General features: G+C 34.3%; 1 protein-coding gene across 7 annotated transcripts in view; it reads left to right on the top strand.

Moving 5' to 3' along the window:
* The window catches only part of LOC106878747 (protein bicaudal C homolog 1-B), a 245,189-nt gene that overhangs the window by 132,493 nt on the left and 92,696 nt on the right, over window positions 1-20,000 (top strand). For 4 of the 7 annotated variants that reach the window (XM_052968361.1, XM_052968360.1, XM_052968362.1 and 1 more), the window contains one exon: window positions 8,153-8,212. In XM_052968361.1, coding sequence (XP_052824321.1) covers window positions 8,153-8,212 — 60 coding nt within the window. Of the gene's footprint in view, window positions 1-4,925; window positions 5,153-5,186; window positions 5,397-6,072; window positions 6,092-8,152; window positions 8,213-20,000 lie in introns of those variants that run through there. The other 3 variants (XM_014928064.2, XM_014928063.2, XM_014928065.2) reach the window with 3 other exon arrangements.

The raw sequence follows: 20,000 nt of genomic DNA, 5'->3' as shown, positions 1-20,000 counted from the left end.
ATAATATGTTGGTTTAAGGGTCATATACTTAGAGAAAGAAGAACATTGATGTTTTGAATTAGTTTCATCAGATAAAATCAATTAGGTAATTAATTGATTGAAAGATAAACAGAGAAGAGGCCTAAACAGATGAAGTAACATTGTCAAGAAGGACTGAGATAGATTAGTCTGAGTGTGTCTATGAATGTATGGGGTCTTGTCAAGTCTGTTTGACTTCAGGGCTCTAGCTGTGACCTTCGCATGTTTTATTTGACTGATTGCTTAGATTACAAGATTGCTAATTTCGTGTTTATATTTATAGGGTCAAAGCTACATTGAAAGACAGTAGGGGTGTTTGGGGAATGTTTCCATGTACTCACTCTCCTTGTTAGCTGATTAAGGGCTAAGATTCAAAGTTCATAAACTACAATAGGCTTGTTTAATCATTGTCATACACATACTGCACATACTTGTCTTAGGAAAGGTTTCTGACATGCTCACATCCTACACCTCACCACCACCTCAGTAAGATCTAATTGGCAGTATTTTATGCTTGTTTCCCCTACGATCTATATTCTCCTGAAATAGTTTCCAATTTCTAGTCAATGGTTGATTTTGTCCAAAGCTTGATTGATTTTGTCTAAAGATGATTTTGTCCAAAATAACTGTTCATTTTACCATCTTGTCACATTGGTCAACAACTAATAACTGATTATTAATTATTTATTTTTGATTGATTTATAATTAAAGACTGATTATCAGTTGATTATAATTTATTTATCTTTATCCTCTTGATTAAATCTTTTTATATAGTAAATGCACTTGTAGATAAATAAAGTGAAAAGTAAAAAGCACCCAGTACATTCTGTAAAGTAGAAACAATAGAGTTGAGAGAGGACTCTTTAGTCTTGCTGAGAGTGAGAACTTATGATGTTTTGGTGCCTAAAAAACATTGTAAAGTGATTGATGTTAGGAAGGGTATTCAGCCATAAAAACCACACCAAAATTGAGACAGTGAAGTAAGTTGTGGTCCTTCAACCCACTGGATCCTATTGAAAGAAACTCATACCTGCATGGAAGACAGATGTAAAATGACAATGATAATTGTTTGCTTGTATGCTTGCACATATATATGTATGTGTGTATGTTCGTGAATGTATATGTATGAATGTGTATTCATGTAGTCATTTGTTTTTATATTTATCATGCTTGCAAGGACTACCCAGGTATATTATCAAGGCATTGTTTTATAGTCACATGCTTTCTCTGTTGCTAACCCTTAGCTGTTTCTCAAGTAAGAAATCTCTTATTTTACACTTCTTCAAAGCTCTAAGCAATAGCACAATTTGTTGACAAGAGAAGTAACAACAACAACGCTAATATCTAGTCACTTTTGTTGAGTAAAAATGTAAACAAACACGTAGGTATGCTCTCTCTCTCTCTCTCTCCCCCTCTATACCCCCCTCTCTCTCTCTTACACACAGGGTTCCTTAACCATTTTCTTAACACACTGGAATCATAGTTGCTGCTACACAACTCCTGATACTGGTTAGTCTGTGGTGGTTTATTTGATGCCAACAACTGGTTGTATCAGTGCTAACAACTCCCATTTCTGAAGGCCATTCTATCACTGATTACCTTGAAACTCATCCAATGGAATTGGCATATATTTACAAAACTGTATTTCTAAAAAACATGAAGAAACGTTCTTAATTCTTGTACAAATATTCTCAAAAAATATGGAGAATATAAGAATAGATACCAGCATGGCTGCATGGTAAGAAGTTTGTTTAACTGCCACATGGTTTTGGGATCAGTCTCACTGTGTAGCACTTTGGTCAATGTCTTCTACTATAACCCTGGGTTGACCAAAGCCTTGTGAGTGGATTTGGTTGATGGAAACTCAAAGAAACCTGTCATATGTGTATATACAGTTGGACCTCGACTTATGAATTTAATTTGTTCTTGAAAGCTGTTCATCACCCAAAATGTTCATAAACTAAAATTCAAGAGAAGCTACAGTGAATTCGAGCAAGAATGCACTGTTGCACTGTGTGTTTGTCACTCAAGATGCCATCCATCACCTGAGACGTTTTATGTTCGAAAAAATTGTTTCTAAACTGATTTGTTTGTGATAAGTTGTTTGTATACTGAGATCTCACTCTGTGTGTGTGTGTGTGTTACTGTCTTTTTGCCTTGACATCACATGAAAGTTGCAAGTATCACCATCTTGTCTTTTGTTCTCAGTTGTTTGTGGAAACCTGTCTAACCATGGGGAAATATTATCTTGCTTAGAAACAAATGCAGGTTAACAACAGGAAGGGCATCCAGCTGTAGAAAATTCACCTCAACAAAATCTGTCTGACTCATACAAGCATGAAAAAGTGGATATTAAAACAACAATAATGATGATGATGACAATGAGGATAAGAATATTAAGAATATGGAAACTATAAGAATGGGAAGCTATATAAGTGTAGGGAGAATATATAAAATATGGAAACTGAAGTTGGTTAACATTTCCCTGTCAGTGTGATTGTTTAAATTTGTGTTAATTTTCTATATCAGAGTTTTGTAAATAACAGCTTTATTAGTCACATGTTGTCTTCTGGGAATAATAACTTAGTTACATGTGTTATCAACAGATCATTCACTGGCTCATTGCTTTTATCATGGTGACAGTGGTAAGGGAGGTTTGTGCAGTTTGGGTGGAACTGATACTACATGAGGTATTTTTGTTTGAAAATACCATTTCTATTGGTTTTCCCCCACTGACGTGTACATATTTCATCAATGAAAAACAGACATGCACGCACACAAACACACACACGCACACACACACCATGAGCTTCTGCACAGTTTCTGCCTGGCAAATTTCACTCACAAGGCATTCATCAACCTGAGGCTATAATAAAGACACTTATCCAAATTGTGCATGGTTGGATTTTACCTGAAACCACATGGCTGTTAAATAAATTTGTTGACCACACAACCATGCCTTTGCCTATTGGTTATGTACACACTCACACTCACAATTCTGTACAACTTTTGCTGACCAAATTTCACTGATAGATATTGGTCAGTATGAAGCTTATGGTTATTTTGACTACTGCATTTGGTTCTTATCCTTACTCCTTGTCTCTGTAGACATAGTGAATGTCTTGAGTAATAGTCAGCAAGTGGGCAATTTGGTCATTGAGATCTTGTCACTGATACTGTATTATGTGTTTGACCATGATACATAATGTTTATAGAAATTCCTGATACACACAAACAGTTCACTGTTGCAAGCAGTGGTAGCATTGTAAAACTGATGTGTTTTGTTAATTTGTAGTGCCGAGGTCTTGTTAGTGACCATGGTAAGACTTGAGCTACCAAACTGTAGTCTTTGAATATATTATAACTGACAAATATCAAATTTGAAGTTTTTACCATTCTGTTACCATTCTACCAGTTCATTAGTCCTAGAATATTGTTTTTCTGTCTTCAGAAGATTCAATATGATAATAGCCTGACTATACAATATTCTCAGACCTTTACCAATGTCAGTCAAACCATTAAAATATAGAAAGCAAAGACAATCACAAGAAAGAGCCCAAAATTAAATCATGTTAAAAGAGTGTTCAGTGCTTGTTACAACAGTAATTACTAAACAAGCATTGGCGAAATTGCCTAATTAGCATGTTTGCATTTCATTCAGTTGAACCTTCAGCAATTCTGCTAAAATGGCTGTGTGCGTTACACAAACTTAAACTTATCTGTCTGTTTGTCATGTGTATAACCACATATAGTGCTATTTTTAATGATATAACCAGAAATGTCATCTAAATATATTGTGTTTGTAAGGTTGCATATGTATATAAGAGTGTGTGTGTATATATATATATATATATATATATATACACAGTCATGTTTATCATTGAGTGTCTGCATGTAGATGTGTATTTGTGTATGTATAAGTGTACACACTATACATATATATATATATATATACTTGTGAGTATGTATGTACAGTTATATATTTATGTGTGTGTAGACATATATACTTGTGTATTTATGTAAAAATACTGAAGGTTGAAATGTGGAATGTAATTAATGAACTTTTGAAGTAAATTGTACCAATATCTTTTCCTGTTCTCAGACAGGAAATTTAAATGCTATTGTTCTGCCGGAAAAGGAAGTAGTAAGAAGTTAATTTCCAGTGAGAGACATTTCACAAAAAGATTTACATTGCCTGTGTTTGGACGAGAGATTTTCTGATATAATGACACATTAGGCAGTTAAAGTTCTTAGTGTTGCTGTTATTTTGATAATTGGCTGTAAAAGATTTCTACTTCTTCAGAAATAAAGATGTAGAAAACTCAACTTGTAGAAAATGAGGGAAAAAACATTATGTACCTCTGGTTATAAAATGTTTTTGTTTTTTCTGCTTTTACTTATAAACAAACAATAAGTTCTAGGGGAGACAGTAGCAGAAACCATTGAGTAGGTTAGTTTAAAAGGCCTATCACCTACTTAAGTAAATTAGATTACAGGCATTGATCTGTCCCCAACCACTCACATAGTGTTGCCCTTATCACTTACTACAGTAAGAAATATAGCTGAGAGCTAAAGTTGAGATACCAAAATAGTGAAGTAAATAAAGGATCAAATGAGAAACTAGTATATTACTAGTGAGACAGCTATACCATGGATACTTTAGTAATAGAAGCAACTATATAACTAGGAAAATATATTCTTATAGAGAAAGTTATGTAACTATAGAGAAAGTTGTGTAACTATTGAGAAAGTTATGTTGCTGTAGAGACAGTTATGTAACTATAGAGACAGTTATGTAACTATAGAGACAGTTATGTAACTATAGAGACAGTTATGTAACTATAGAGACAGTTGTGTAACTATAGAGGCAGCAATGTGACTATAGAGACAGCAATGTGACTATAGGGACGGCAATGTAGCTATAGAGACAGCTGTGTGGCCATAGAGATAGCTGTGTACCTATAGAAACCTTGAGACAGCTATGTAGCTTTACATGTAATTCCAATGAAAGAACCTCTCTGTGGTCACTGTATCAACTAGAAATAACAGCCAAAGGCCCCTCAAAAAACTCTTTACTTAAAAGGGACTCACTGGATAATATAATCTGGGATACACTACCACTGTAAATAAGGTGGTAAGGTCATTATTTGAATGTCTTTGATCACTGGTTTGTTCAGTTGGTGCCGACCTCGGGCTAAATAACTACATCATTTACCGGAGTTATTTTTTTTATCCTCTCTAGAATGTCACTGACAAGACATCATCTTCATTTTAACATCCACTTTTCCATGCTTGCACCAGGCAACTTTTCCATGCTTACTGAGGCAAATTTTCAACAGCTAGATCCCTTCCTGTCATCAGCACTTAACTGTTTCTAGGTAAGCTAGTATTTCCACATAGCCAGACATGTCTTCACAGAATATTGGAACTGAATGACATCCACTTACAGCAACCATGCAATGTTAAGAGAAGGAAACGCACAAACATATACAACTGGCTTCTACCAAATCTACTCACCAGGTTTTGGATGGCCCAGGGCTCTATTAGAAGACACTTATCCAAGGTGCCACACAGTGGTACTGAACCCAGAACCATGTGGTTGGGAAGCAAGCTTCTCAACCCTCCCAGAAATAAGGAGCAAAGATGGATGGATGGGATGGTAAACAATATGTCAATGCTGAAGTCATAAATATGTATGACACATGCCATGACAGTATTGAAGTCATAAATGTATGACATACTCAGTATGATAGTGATGAAGTCATAATTATTATGACACACATGGTTTGACAGTGTTGCAGTCACAATTATAAATGATATGAACAACATAATGGTGTTGAAGCTATCACGTAACTGATTATATGTTGACAAGATGTGATGATTATGATACAAAGTATGCGTCCAGCCACTGGATAATAAATGGGTCAATTAAAGAAATAATGTTATACATACACATGCATGCACATATATAAATATGAACACACACACACACACACACACACACACACACACACACACACGAAACAACAAAAAGGAAATGCATGAAGTAGCATTAGTAAACATTCATAAGGAGGTGAGTTGGCAGAATCATAAGCACACTGGGCAAAATGCTTAATGACATTTTATTCATCTTTACATTCTGAGTTCAAATTCTACTGAGATCAACTTTGCCTTTCATCCTTTCAGGGTTGATAAAATAAGTACCAGTTGAACCCCCCCACCTCCCCTGAAATTACTGGCCTCATACCAAAGTTTGAAACCATTATTAAACATATGTGTCATGTTAATGAGACACATACACATACATACACATATATAAATACATACACATATATGTAATAAGTACATGCTCACATATAGATAAAAAAATATTTAATCCTTAATTGTTAGTCCAGCAAAATGTATATTCTGTTTCACCTATGGCTCATCAAGACAGAATATATATTTTGTCAGATTAAAAATTATGGATTAAATACTTTTTATTCACTCTCAGACTTATCTTTGAGCACTTTATTTTGAGTGACCAGACATAGCTTCCTTTTCCCCTCAGTCATATGATACTGTAATTTACTGTAATTCACTTATCAACTTCTATTTATTTACTCACTATTACCCTACTTATATTCACATATTATCCATTACCCACTAAAACAACCTATAACTCCTAATCCAGGAATCATACCAATATTAGCCATAAAATAATACTCAGTCTGCTGTGATGATTCTAAAATACAACACTTAAAAACCTTATGGTATATCTTTTTTCTACTCCTCTGATGAGATTTTGCCTAATATAATGATTTTATTAATTACTATTTAATCTATTAGGCCTAATCGAAACAGCTGTAAGAGGTCATGGTTGATTTTTGCAGATAATAAATTTTTATTAAATGTTATATCACCATTTTCTTACTTACTTTTGAATGATTATAAACCATGGTTTATGTATATATATTTGCTTATTTCCTTCTAGATTTTTGCTGACATTGGATCCTTGATAAGGTTTATTTTCTATAAATCAGACTGTATTTCTCTCTCATTCCTTATATCATCTATATATCTCTACCTATTTATGCATACATGTCTGTCTATTGCTCTGACTATATGTATATCTATTTATCCATCTATCTATCTGAGCCAAATATAGTGGATACAACTTAGGACACAGTTCAATTAGTCCATCTAATTTACATAACAGTGCATGTTCTGGCAATATGTCATTCTTTTCCAGTAAGGCTAAAATTGTATGTTTATCAAGAAAGGTAGAGGCATCACATGACCTGTGGCTAGAGTGTTGGTTGTATGCTCATAAGTTCATGGATTCAAATCCTGGGCTAGGTGGCAAACTGTCTCCTAGAGCAAGGCACTTTATTTCACTTTTTCCAGTATATTTATGTGAAAAAGGGTACCCATCCAACTGCTCATGCTAGCTCTTGCCTACAGCTATCACATCATGGATGTTTCCACTGGGGCCTGGTTGGCAGGTCAAGAGTGTGTTTGTGCCTGCTTGTAACTACATAGGTACCTAAAATGATTAGTGAATGCATGGTACATGTTAGCTAGTCATACTTGCTTGTAAGTGATGAACATACCCTTTCATCAAGAAAGATGTCTTAAGATTATATTTAAAAAGAAAAACACTGAGTAATGCATTATAAATTAATTACCAATGTTGTCAGTGCTTGTGTCTTTAAAGTTAGATGGACCAGTTTAAAGTTTGTATATACTGTATTCACTTCAAACAGATGGTTAGACAAATACATAAAATAGTGAATAAACACACACCACACACACACACGCACACACACATATGTGAATAAATAGGTAGACATATAGATGCTTTTACCTATTTATTCATGCATACGTTCCATTTGTGGGCATTGATCAGTTTGAGACTATGCTAGAAACCACTTGCAGAGGCTTCTGAGGAATTGAATCAGGAACCTTATGGTTTGCAAAGAGAATTTATCATATGGTAACCCTAACCTTTCTGATGTAGTTATAGAGATGTTATAAGATGTGGTAGCTTCCATCAATGATTATCAGAGACTGTGCGACTCCATGAATATTGTTAAATCTTTGTTTCATCATTATTCTATATCATATCAAACATGCTTTTTTTATTTTCTTATAGTCTCTGAAAATTTGCACAATTCACCAGAAAAACAGCTCAATGGATGGACAAATTGCCAGAGTAAGTTAATTTTTAATATTGCATTCTGGCATTGATTTTACTGATGGGTAGCATTCTTAAACTTTTCTGTCAGGCCTTCTCCAAGCCTGATGGGTGGGTAGGGTAACAGAAGAACTCTTGGGTTAACAGAGTAACTCCTGGGTTAACATGACAGTGGTGTGAATTCTTGCAACAGTGTAGACTCTGCTAAAGATATCAAGATATCTGGTAGTGGTATTAAACCAGACAAGAAATTAAATCCTTTACCCAAAAATTGGCAGAATCCATCTGCTGGGTTTCTGTACCATTTCTGTCTACCCAATTTTTCTCACAAGGATGGCTCAGACTGAAACTCAGGTTGAAAGCATTTACATAGGGTGACGTACAGTAAGACAGAACCAGGATCTACATGATTGTGAAATGATCTTCTTAACCACATAGCTGTGACTGCATCTGTATGTACGTATGTGCAATCATTGCATGATTAATACTGACTAGTGTTGTGAGTTTGGGAAAGAAGTTAGCCATAGTAAATATAGGCCAAAGACGACACAAAAGTGTTTGAATGCACTTAGACATTTGACCTTGTGGAAAAATGAACATTGTTTGTGTGTGTGTGTTGTATTAGTATTAGTAGTAGTAGTAGCCATGACTTTTCAGAGCTTTCTTCCTTGTCCCATATTGGTTAGACAATTTAGTGTTTGGTTTGAGCATCAGTTGGTAGCATATGAAGGAAAGAAGAGTGGGAGAGGTGTGTAACAGTAGTTGAAGTGTACTGTTGAATGAATCTTTGCTAATCGCTTAGGTGGTCTTCTTTTGGCACCAGTCCAGGATGTTTCTGTTTATGTAATGATGGCCTTGTTCCCTATACCTGAGCCACTCTATGTTATGAGTACAGCATGTTTTTGCGTGTGCAACAGTAACATTGTTCCATATTTACTAATAGTACCCTAGTGTATCTAACAAGTATCAAAGTACATATCTACTTACAATTCTACATTGTGGGTGATACTTAAGCTTTCTAGAGGGTCAGAAGCTAATTGTGGGAACAGTATTTGTGAAACAAGATCTGAGGATGCTGGGCTGACCTCAGAGAAGTGAGGATGAAAGATGAAGACAATTTGGTGATAAAATGTAGAAAAGCAACGTTAAAAATGATGATAATAGTTGTGGTGATGGTGATGGTGGTGATAGTTTGGTAATGGTCATGGAAATGTTATTTTTCTGAAGAATTACTGTGAATGTGTATGGCATAGTCTGTATGAAACCATTCCTCGCAATGAAGGGAAGTGTAATTATTGTTATCAGAATCTACATCATTAGTATTGTCTCTCATCATGGCTAAAATAACTAGCAAAAATAGCAATGTTGTAGAGGTATACTGAGTACAAAAGATCTTCTCTTCATCTCTCTCTGATTGTTAAGACACCTTCTTTGGTTGAATAGATGAATGGATGTTACATCTGATATCTATTGGATAAGTTTCTGAAAGATGCAAATGAAATAGCACCTCAGCACCATTCAGGCTTTGATTCAAATAACTACTAAGCAAAACTAATGTTTTTAATTCTTGGTTTTAACTGTTATATGTATGTGAGTGTGTGGATGTGTGTGTATGTGTGTGTATATATATATATATATACACACACACACACACACACACACACACACACACACACACACACACACATATATCATCGTCATCATCTGGCAAAGTTTCTACAGCTGGATGCCCTTCCTAATGCCAACCACTTCAAGAGTGTAGTGGGTGCTGTTACATGCCACTGGCACAATGGCCAGTCCAGCGGCACTGGCAATAACCACACTCAAATGTATTTCACGTGCCACCAGCACATGTGCCAGTAAGGCGACGCTGGCAATGATCATGCTCGAATGGTGCTTTTTACGTGCGAGAGCCAATCCGTGGCCCTGGCAACTATCACACTCGGATGTGCTTATAATGGTCCACTGGCACGAGTGCCGATCAGGCGGTACTGTCATTAGCTACATCAGTGATTTTGATTTCACTTGCCTGAAAAATTTATATTACTATTTATATTCATGTTATTAAGTGATAATGCATTTCTACAGACATTTTCAAAAGAAAACAACAAGCAACACAACAACCACTTTTATGTATAAAACTAGTTTCTAAACATACACAGTGCAATATTTATACATAAAAACATTTGAAGAGAGATACTTTAGGGAATAAATAAAAATTATAATATTATACTAGGTCAACAAAAGATGCTGACGAGTATGAGGGATGGTGATTTTGGAATGAAAGTTATTGGGACGGTGAGGATCACTATTTTCTATTTTATAGTTCTTTGATCATCAAGTAGATGGTTGATGATGATGAACTTATCCAAAATTGAACTCATTGTAAACTCTTGTTAGTATTGTATTATGTTCGCGATTAGAGGTATTACCAGCAAAAGACTTGCAGACTTCCCTGTATAAGTGCCAAACGTTTAGCAATATTCTTTGCATTTAATTTAAGTGGAGTTTTGTGTAATTTCTGTACTCTCATTTGTAATATTAGCTTGCTCTTGTTCTAACAGCATCAGATAAACAATGAGATACTATTAGTTCATCTACATTATCCTGTATAACTTCTTTGAACCTAATATCATTTGCAAGTGTTACAATATCTTTCTGAATTTGATATAGACTTCCTGCTTGTGGAAAACTTGTAAAATCAGAGACAGTTTGGACATACACTTTTCCAAACATGATTCATAGTTGGTTTCATTTCATCCCGTGACTCAGCTATGTTATTCATAGTATCCATTATGTTGAACTTCTTCCAGGAGTCCCTTTATCTGTAAGTTTATCCTTCCTGTCAATTGTATTCATAAGTCATTTGAAAGTTTTCAGATAATATACCCTGGAGTTAAGTATCACCCCTTATTACCTCGAGCAAAGAAGTTGTATTCTTAAGGATATATTGTATGCTCACATCAGAAATCTTGCTTAAGTGCACTGAGTGACTTGGTGCATTGTCTAAAAGGAGCACACTGTATCTTCTCCAGCAAGACAAAAAAAATGTTTGTAAGCCACTTTTACAAAACGCTTTTTTTCATCCATACCTTCTTATTTAAATGACAGATCAGAGGTAAATTAAACTTTTCCTAACCCTTGAAAGCCCTTGCATTTTCAGAGTGATACATATGTAGGGATTTTAAATTCATATCATCAGTATCATTTCTTCCCAGAATAAGCATTGGATGATTTTTGGAAGCTTTATATCCTGATGTTGATTTTTCTTAAGAAATAAACATTCTAGCTGAAAACTGCTGCTTCATCATTAAATACTTGCTCTGGTGTGTAACCCCCCTTTAGCAATAATTTTTTTTTTATTTCAGCTGCTCAGGATAATAGTAGCAACCCTTGTATCAACACTGACAGCTTTACCAGTCATTTTTATGTTGTATAAACTCAAGCACTTCTTAAACCTTTCAAACCAGTCATTACTAGCCAGAAAAAGTTTTTCTTTATAAGTTTCACCTTACCTTTTCTACAAATTATCATACAAACTTTTGGGTTTTTAATTAATTATCATTCTCAATCCATATACCTAAGAGCTATTCCATTTTATAACACCATATTATATCTATGAAAAAAATGAGGTCAGAACAGTTAATGGAGTAACTTCTTGAACACTTGACTTTATTTTCTGTCTATTGTCAAATAGTTTCTACTGTAGACACTACAAGCTTTAATGTTTTGGCAATGTGGGTGATTTTTTTTCTTCCACAAAGCCTTTTTAAAACATCAAGTTTCATATCCAGGGTAATGCTTTTGCAGTCTTTTTTTGTACTGCTGTCTTCAGTTCCACTTCATAAATTCTTTCCAGACATTTTGAATTGTAGGTTAATCAAACAGGTGCAGTGAGCAACAATTATCCACAACAAATATGTAGTAGAAACATAACACCAGGAAAGAACTGTTTTGTGAGAGCAAAAGCTTATTGCATTTCTTTGGATGTAAGAATGGAAATGAGAAAGGAAAAGGGTGAAGGAGTGAGGTTGGAGGAAGTACTGTACAATTATAGTTAGTTGAAGAGTAACCAATTTCATTGGAACTTCACCCCCTTGTACCTCTAACTTGAGTGAAAAAATATCACATACTCTCTCTCCCTCTCTCTTACATACACACCACCTCACTGCATTGACATACAACATATGTAGCTACAGGCATTACTGTCATGTTGATGCTATTGTTGTTGCCAGTTGGTTATTCAAAGTTGGTGGGTTGGCAGTGGTGGTGCTGTTGATTGTACTAAATTTGCTGATGGTAGGGGTATTGTTGGTGGTGGCACTGGTTATATTGTTCTTGTTAATTGTATTGTTGTGCTTGTTTAGTCTCAAGTCAGTCCTCATTGGCCCAAGATCAGACATTTCATTCAAGTTTTGAAATACAGTAGTGTACCACTTTATTTTGCACAGTTGTCTTTTATTTTAGATGGAGTTGCTTATCCTGTTCACATGACATGAGTTCTGTTAGAAAGATTGATCACAAAACCCCAAAATCTCTGATTTTGGTTGTTATTAACTGTACATTAGGTATTGAGTACTACTTCTTTATGTTTATATATATGTTTCTGAGTGTGAATGTGTCCATAACCATGTCTGTATTTGTTTACAAGTGTTGAGTTACATCCCTTTATGTTAAAATTAACTTAGCGATTCAATAGAGATCCGTAAAATAGACTAAAATAAATACTATGGTCAATATGATTGACTATAATCCTTGTAGAAGATACTCCAGCATGACCGCAGTCCTTGTGAATCCAGTAAAGGAATTATGAATATAAGCAATAAGGAAGCACAAATTTTATAGAAACCATTTTTAGAGTCAAATTTATGTTAACATTTTGTCACAGTGTCTTCTCCTATTTTGCAGTGAAGGTTGCAGATAATGTACAATCATAGTGGAATTGTCCATGACACTCATATTTAAACATAGTTTGATATGATTATCTTGATTTATGTCCCATGACCATAAGCATAAATATTATTGACTCTATAACAACATGAAGCTTATCTATTGGAAACCAGTGTTTACCCTAAAGTTTTATGAAAGATGTTTTAAAGAGATAACTGTTCTGAAATATATATGCAAGGAAACCTCTGTAGAATTACTGTCATTTTCACAAAGATAACTGATAAAACTTGTCGAAATGGTGATATTTAAATCTGCCTATTTACTTTGTAGTAATCTTTTCCTATCTCCTATGATAGGTATACTAGTTAGGATTGTTGCTCTGACCTTTAATGTAACTACTTGTTTAGTGAAGAGCCTGTTTATCATTGACAGGCAAAAGAATAAATCTCTTACAATATTTTCTCCATACTGAATGAAGTTTAGGACTGGACTTATCTTGTCTTTGCTACACAATAATAGTATTTATATGTGAGGTTTGTATGCAGCAGTATCGCTGTTGTGCTTTTATGCCACCTGAAAAGACAGAAACATTTAGTTCAGTGATGGTGGATCACTTTTCAAAACTGATGTTATAATCATCAATTGAACTATTCACTTTAAGCTGTGTCTCCTCACATTCTGGTGTGACTGTGTGGTAAGAAGTTCGCTTCCCACCCACATGATTCTGGGTTCAGTCCCATTGCATGACACCTTGGGCAAGTGTGTTCTACTATAGCCCCAAGCTAACCAAAGACTTGTGAGTGGATTTGGTACACAGAAACTGAAAGAAGCCGTGTGTGTGTGTGCTACTGTCTACTTGCCTTGGCATTGTATTATAGTTGTAAACAAGTGTCACCATCATGCAAGTGTGGTCTTTCATTTTACAATCTTCTGTATAAAAATGTTTGTCTGATTATGGGGAAATAATACCTTACTTGAACGCAGATGAGGATTGACAACAGAAAGGCCATCTAACCGAAGAAAATCCACTTCAATAAATTCCATCTGACCCATGCAATCATGGGAAAGTGAACATTAAAATGATGATTAAAATGATAATTATCCATCTAGAGTAGTGAGCTAGCAGAATTGTTAGCATGCTTAGCAGCATTTCTTCCATCTTTACATTCTGAGTTCAAATTCCACCAAAGTCAACTTTGCCTTTCATCCTTTCAAGAACAATAAAATAAGTAAAAGTCAAGTACTAGGGTTAATGAAATCGACTAGCCCCCTCCCATTTAAAAAAACAAAAAAACCAGAATTTCAGGCTTTGTGCCTATATAAGAAAGGATTTAATTATCTACCTACAAATTTCTAGTCTTCATTAAATTCATTATTGCTGCACTTAATTTTTTCATGACTGGTTTTTCTCAACTACCTTGTTTTGCATAACTGATAATAAATCATTCCATATTATACAATCTCTTACTTATACCCTGCTCTCCATTTTTTTCTCTATCTCTCCTCATTCCTTTCTTTGTTTCTGGTTTATTATAATGTCTGCTTTAATGTTACCTTAAAATATTTTATATTCTAATCTTTATTCTAATATATTCCATTTCACACACATATGATTTAATGGCAGATTTTATGTTTACCTCTTTGTACATCAAAGTTATTACAAGGATTTGTTGTACATCTCATACAAGTTTGTAACAGTTTTCCATTTCTACTTTATTTCTAACCCACTTCTCCATACATTTATTATCATTTATATTCTAGTTTTATAAGCCAATGTATTCATTTTCACAACCTTACTTTTTATTTGGTATCATGTATTTTATTTATGCTGTATTTTATATAATAATTCCACTGTTTCAACACACTACACATATCATCATCATCATCATTATGACTTCATTCCATGCTGGCATGGGTTGGATAGGTTGTCATGGTACATGTCAGTTAACATTTGGAGTTACAGCTCTCCTTGATGGTTCAGATAACCACATCTAATGCATACATTCTATTTCAATGGCTGGATGCCTTCTTAACACCAGCCACATTATGGTCCGTACAGAATGCATCTTTATTGTGATATTGTCAACATGGCAAAATCCTGTAAAAGACAATATTTTAAGACATTCACATTTCATTATCATCTCATTGTACATGTTACTGAGAATATGATGATTCTTTGTATGAAAATAAATAGGTATACTTCAAATCACTTTAACTGTTTGAAATAGCTGCCAAATCTCCATGAGACAAATCCATACTATCTTAAACAAGGAAAATTACACTGATAACATACTCCTAGATACCTTGAAGAAGACGGGATAATTGTTGCAGAAATATCTTTAATCATTGGTTTTTAATTGATCAAGGTTAACCTAGGGCTAAACAACAACAATAGCAGTGTGCTAAGTGCATTTTTTTATCATGATATAACCAATATGATAAAATCCTGTAAATGACGATATTTTAAGATATGCACATTTCATTATCATCTCATTGTACACATTACTGAGTATGAGGACTCTTTGTAGGAAAATAAATAGGCACACTTTTACCAAATATATTGAAGATTATGTTTTTTCTAGCACACCCACCCATGCATATAAATGCCTGCACACACACATGCACACGCATGCAGGAAGACATGACTGTGGTTGAGTTGTTTATTTCTTGACTGTGGCTTCAAGCTCATTTCCACTATATTGCACTTTGGGTATGTATCTTTTATTATAGCCCCAGGCCAACCAATGTTTTGTGAGGGAATTTAGTCAACAGGCACTGAAAGAAACCCTTTGAATGTACACATGTGTGTGTATTGTGTGTGTGTGTGCATGTACATACATGCATGTGTATTCATGTTAATGTTTACAAAAACTGCTCAGAGCTATAAGTACAGACAGTGGTGTTGCCCTTTGCAGCACACCCACAGTTGATGACACCATTGTGGTTGTACTGCGACAAGTGAAATTGGTTGTCATCTCCTGTCAACAAAATCATCCATTTTCTCTATGCTTTTGCATTTCCCTGGAATGAAAAAAAAAATCCTTATTTGAAGAACAGTTTAGGGTTGGAGACAGGAAATGCATCTATCCATAAAAAATTTTGCCTCATTGTTTAACCCTTTAACATTTGGATTCCTCTGTCAAATATATGCTTATTTATTCACACTGTTTTGAACAAATCATACATTATTTCATAGCTCTGACATTTCAATGATGTGATGGCTTATTTAAAGAATGGCATTGTGGGGTAGGTGTGAAAGGCAGGATCTGGTCAGTTTTAATATAAAATTGGTAGAAATATTTGGGCCTGATATGGCTGGTTTAAATGCCAAAGGGTTAATTCTGTCAGAGCATGGAAAACAGATGAAATGATACAGGTTTTTCTCAAATCAAACTTTGTAATAAATAATGTTATCTAAGAATTACATGCTATGTTTTTATCTCTTTGTTCATTTTGATATACCTAGTATTTTAAGATGGTGAGCAGGCACAATCATTTGCACACTAAGCAAAATGATTACTGACATTTTGCCCATCTTTATGTTCTGGGTTCAAATGCTGCCGGGGTCAGCTTTGCCTTTCATCCTTTTGGGGTTGATACAATAAATACCAGTCAAGTACTGGAGTCAATTTAATCAACTTAAACCCTCCCCAGAAATTGCTGGCCTTGTGCCAAAATTTGAAACCAATATGTCCAGTATTTCATTTGCTCAACATCAGGAGTTAAATTTATTCATGCATGCAGACTTTATTCCCCATAATTATATTTATTTCATGTCCTTAAACATAATTAATTAGTCATCTTTCAAAGACAATATCCTAAAATTATTCCCTCTGAATTCACACATACTTTGATTGAAAAACTTTCTCAAGACCCAATTTTTATGTGCACACTTATTTCAAATTATACCACTTGCTCATAATTCTACTTTATTACAAAATGAATTTATGCTATCAAAAACTTTTCTAATAATAACTCCTCTTTAAAACAAGAATTGCTGTGAGTCTTATGTGACAAGAACAAATCCAACCTGTTTTGGCAAAGTCTACATCTTTCCAAACACTAATTTAAGTAGGATTTCAACAGAGATCTGCAAACCAATGAAGCACACTTGTTTATTATACAATGCTGCTATTGCTTGCAGAAGGAGGCTTCATTTCTCTGGTGTATTCATTTACAACTAGCTGGATTGAACCAGTTCAGAGTTGTGACTATGTTTAGAGCTCAGTGATAGGTTATCAACTGTTTGATTCTTTGATAAACTGTGGAACTTCAAATCCTTTTATCTGTTTGAAATAGCAGCCAAATCTCCATGAAACAAAGCCTTACTATCTTACACAAGGGAAGTCACATTGCTAATGTACTCCTAGATACTTAGAAGACGATGGGATTGAATGCAGTAGGAATGTCTTTGACCATTGGTTTTACTTGATCAAAGTTAACCTGGGGCTAAACAACAATAGCTATGATCTTTATTCTTCAAAATGCTCATTAACAGAATATCATTAATTAGTATTGGAGATATTTAATTAATTGTAGAATCAACTTCAATATACAACTAACATATAATATATCAACCTCAGAGGAACAATTGGCAAATTTAGCACTAATGGGATTTGATCTCTTGAAGTAAAAAAAACAAACAAAATAACTAAATATAGTAAGTTCTTCAATCCTATGTACTAACATAACTTCCATTCCACATAATAATACATATTTCCACAGTCTTTAGACTTCTTTTTCTACTACCATTTGTCATTATAACAATTGTCATAATGAGTTGTAATTCTTTCAAAAGTTGACACAACACATTAGCATGAATTTTCATTGGTTCTTAAAGTTTTCTTATGTTTTTTGAAAGAACACTGAAAATAGTTGTTCTGAGACATCTGCAGTACCAGACAGTTCCACAGCACAACACTATGGCATGGTATATTGCTCCTTCTTACTCACTAATGGCATATATGTGTGTGGTATGTAAACATATATATATATATATATATATATATATATGCATACACACACGTGCATACTTGGCTGTTTTCCGTTTTAGTCTTAAGGGGTGGTAGAACAATTATGTTTTTTGGGGCATGCACAAGGAGTTGTGTATATGTCTGTAATGAAGGGATGGGAGATGCTTCTCTGCATGTGATTGTGTACTTGCATATTTTGTATCTGTGTGTTCATTAAGATGAATGTGTGTGTGAGACTGCATATGTATTATATAATTTGCTAGGTTTAGTATGTGAATGCAAAAAACATGGAGGATATATGCAATATATGTCCTTGGTTGTGGGTGTATACATGTGAATGTTTTTGTGTAGGCAGGGAGATTAAGTACATGGGTATGTATACACACACATACACACACCATATTCTGTATATATATGTGTGTGTGTGTGTGTGCATTTGGATGTGTAAGCTTATTTGTATGTGCCTGTTGTGGGGACAGATGTATATATATATATAAGAGAGTGTATCTGCTGTGTGTGTATGCATGCATTCATGTGTGGGTGTTATTGTAATGAGTTTGTATAAGTACTTCTTAAAAGAAAGAGATGAAATCTAAATGATATCATGTATTTATTATGTTCATTTTAATTTATTTTTAATTATTAAATATAATATAAATTGTATCCTGTCACAATAATGAAAAAGGGAAAAAACACAATGTTATATTCACTTTTGTTGTATTCCACAGTACATGCCTCTTTTTAAATGACTCTACCATAATGTCATTGTTTTAGTTTCAACAATCTGAGAATAATTCCTTCATCAAACAAGTACAATTCGGATAAATAAATTTTCTTTTTGATTTCTTTGTTTCAATGATTTTACGTTCAGAAAAAAAATTATAAATAAAGATTAAATGTGTGTGTGTGTGTGTGTGTGTGTGTGTGTGTGTGTATATAATCTCCAGGAATAGGATACTTGGTGACAAATGGAAATCAGACTGATTGAAACACAATGCACATATAAATATTGTAAACATACACCCTATAAAAGGTGTGGTGTGTGTGTATGTATATATATCTTGTTTCAATCATTAGACTGCAGCCAAATTGGGGCACTGCCTTGAAGAATTTCAGCCAAAAGAATTGACCCCAGTATATATTTTTTAAGCCTGGTATTCTATCAATCTATTTTGCCAAACCACAGGGAAGTAAACACACCAACACCGGTTGTCAAATACACACACACGACAGACTTTTTTCAGTTTCTGTCTACCAAATCCACTCACAAGGCTTTGATCGGCTTGAAGCTATAGTAGAAAATACTTGCTTAAGGTGTCATGCATTGGGACTGAACCCAGAACCATGTAGTTGGGAAACAAACTTCTTACCACACAATCACACCTGCACATGTGTGGGTGAGTGGTGGGCATTGGAGGGTTTTGTTGTTGGTGTATGTATCACAAATATAGAACCTAATTTTTAAGGGGTGGCAAGCAGAAACAAGAAATGGGATATGCATGTTTCCCACAGACTTTTGTGTTGTCTTTCAACTGAAAATAGCTCCATCTGGGAATATATAAGAAGATTATACATTTGGTATATTTAAAGATTACCTTCAAGTTTATTATTGTTCTTTAAATTAAATAAGAGTAATAATTAGGAGAATAATAATAATAATAATAATAATAATAATAATAATAATAATAATTGCTAAATAGAACTGGATGCGGTTACAAATGCTACGGAAAAACAGTCAGCCACCTTTTTATATATGGATGACCTAAAATTATATGCAAAAAATGACAAAGAGCTAGAAACACTACTACAGACAGTACACGGCTTTACCAAGGAAATAGATATGAAATTCGGATTAGAAAAATGTGCCAAAGCAACCCTGAAAAGAGGAAAATTAGTTAAAAGTAGCAATATAACACTAGATAAGGCCAATGAAATAAGAGAAC

Source organism: Octopus bimaculoides, chromosome 5 (genome assembly GCF_001194135.2).
Source record: "Octopus bimaculoides isolate UCB-OBI-ISO-001 chromosome 5, ASM119413v2, whole genome shotgun sequence".
Taxonomy (NCBI): Eukaryota; Metazoa; Mollusca; class Cephalopoda; order Octopoda; family Octopodidae; genus Octopus; species Octopus bimaculoides.
This window is presented reverse-complemented; position numbering and strand designations above follow the sequence as displayed.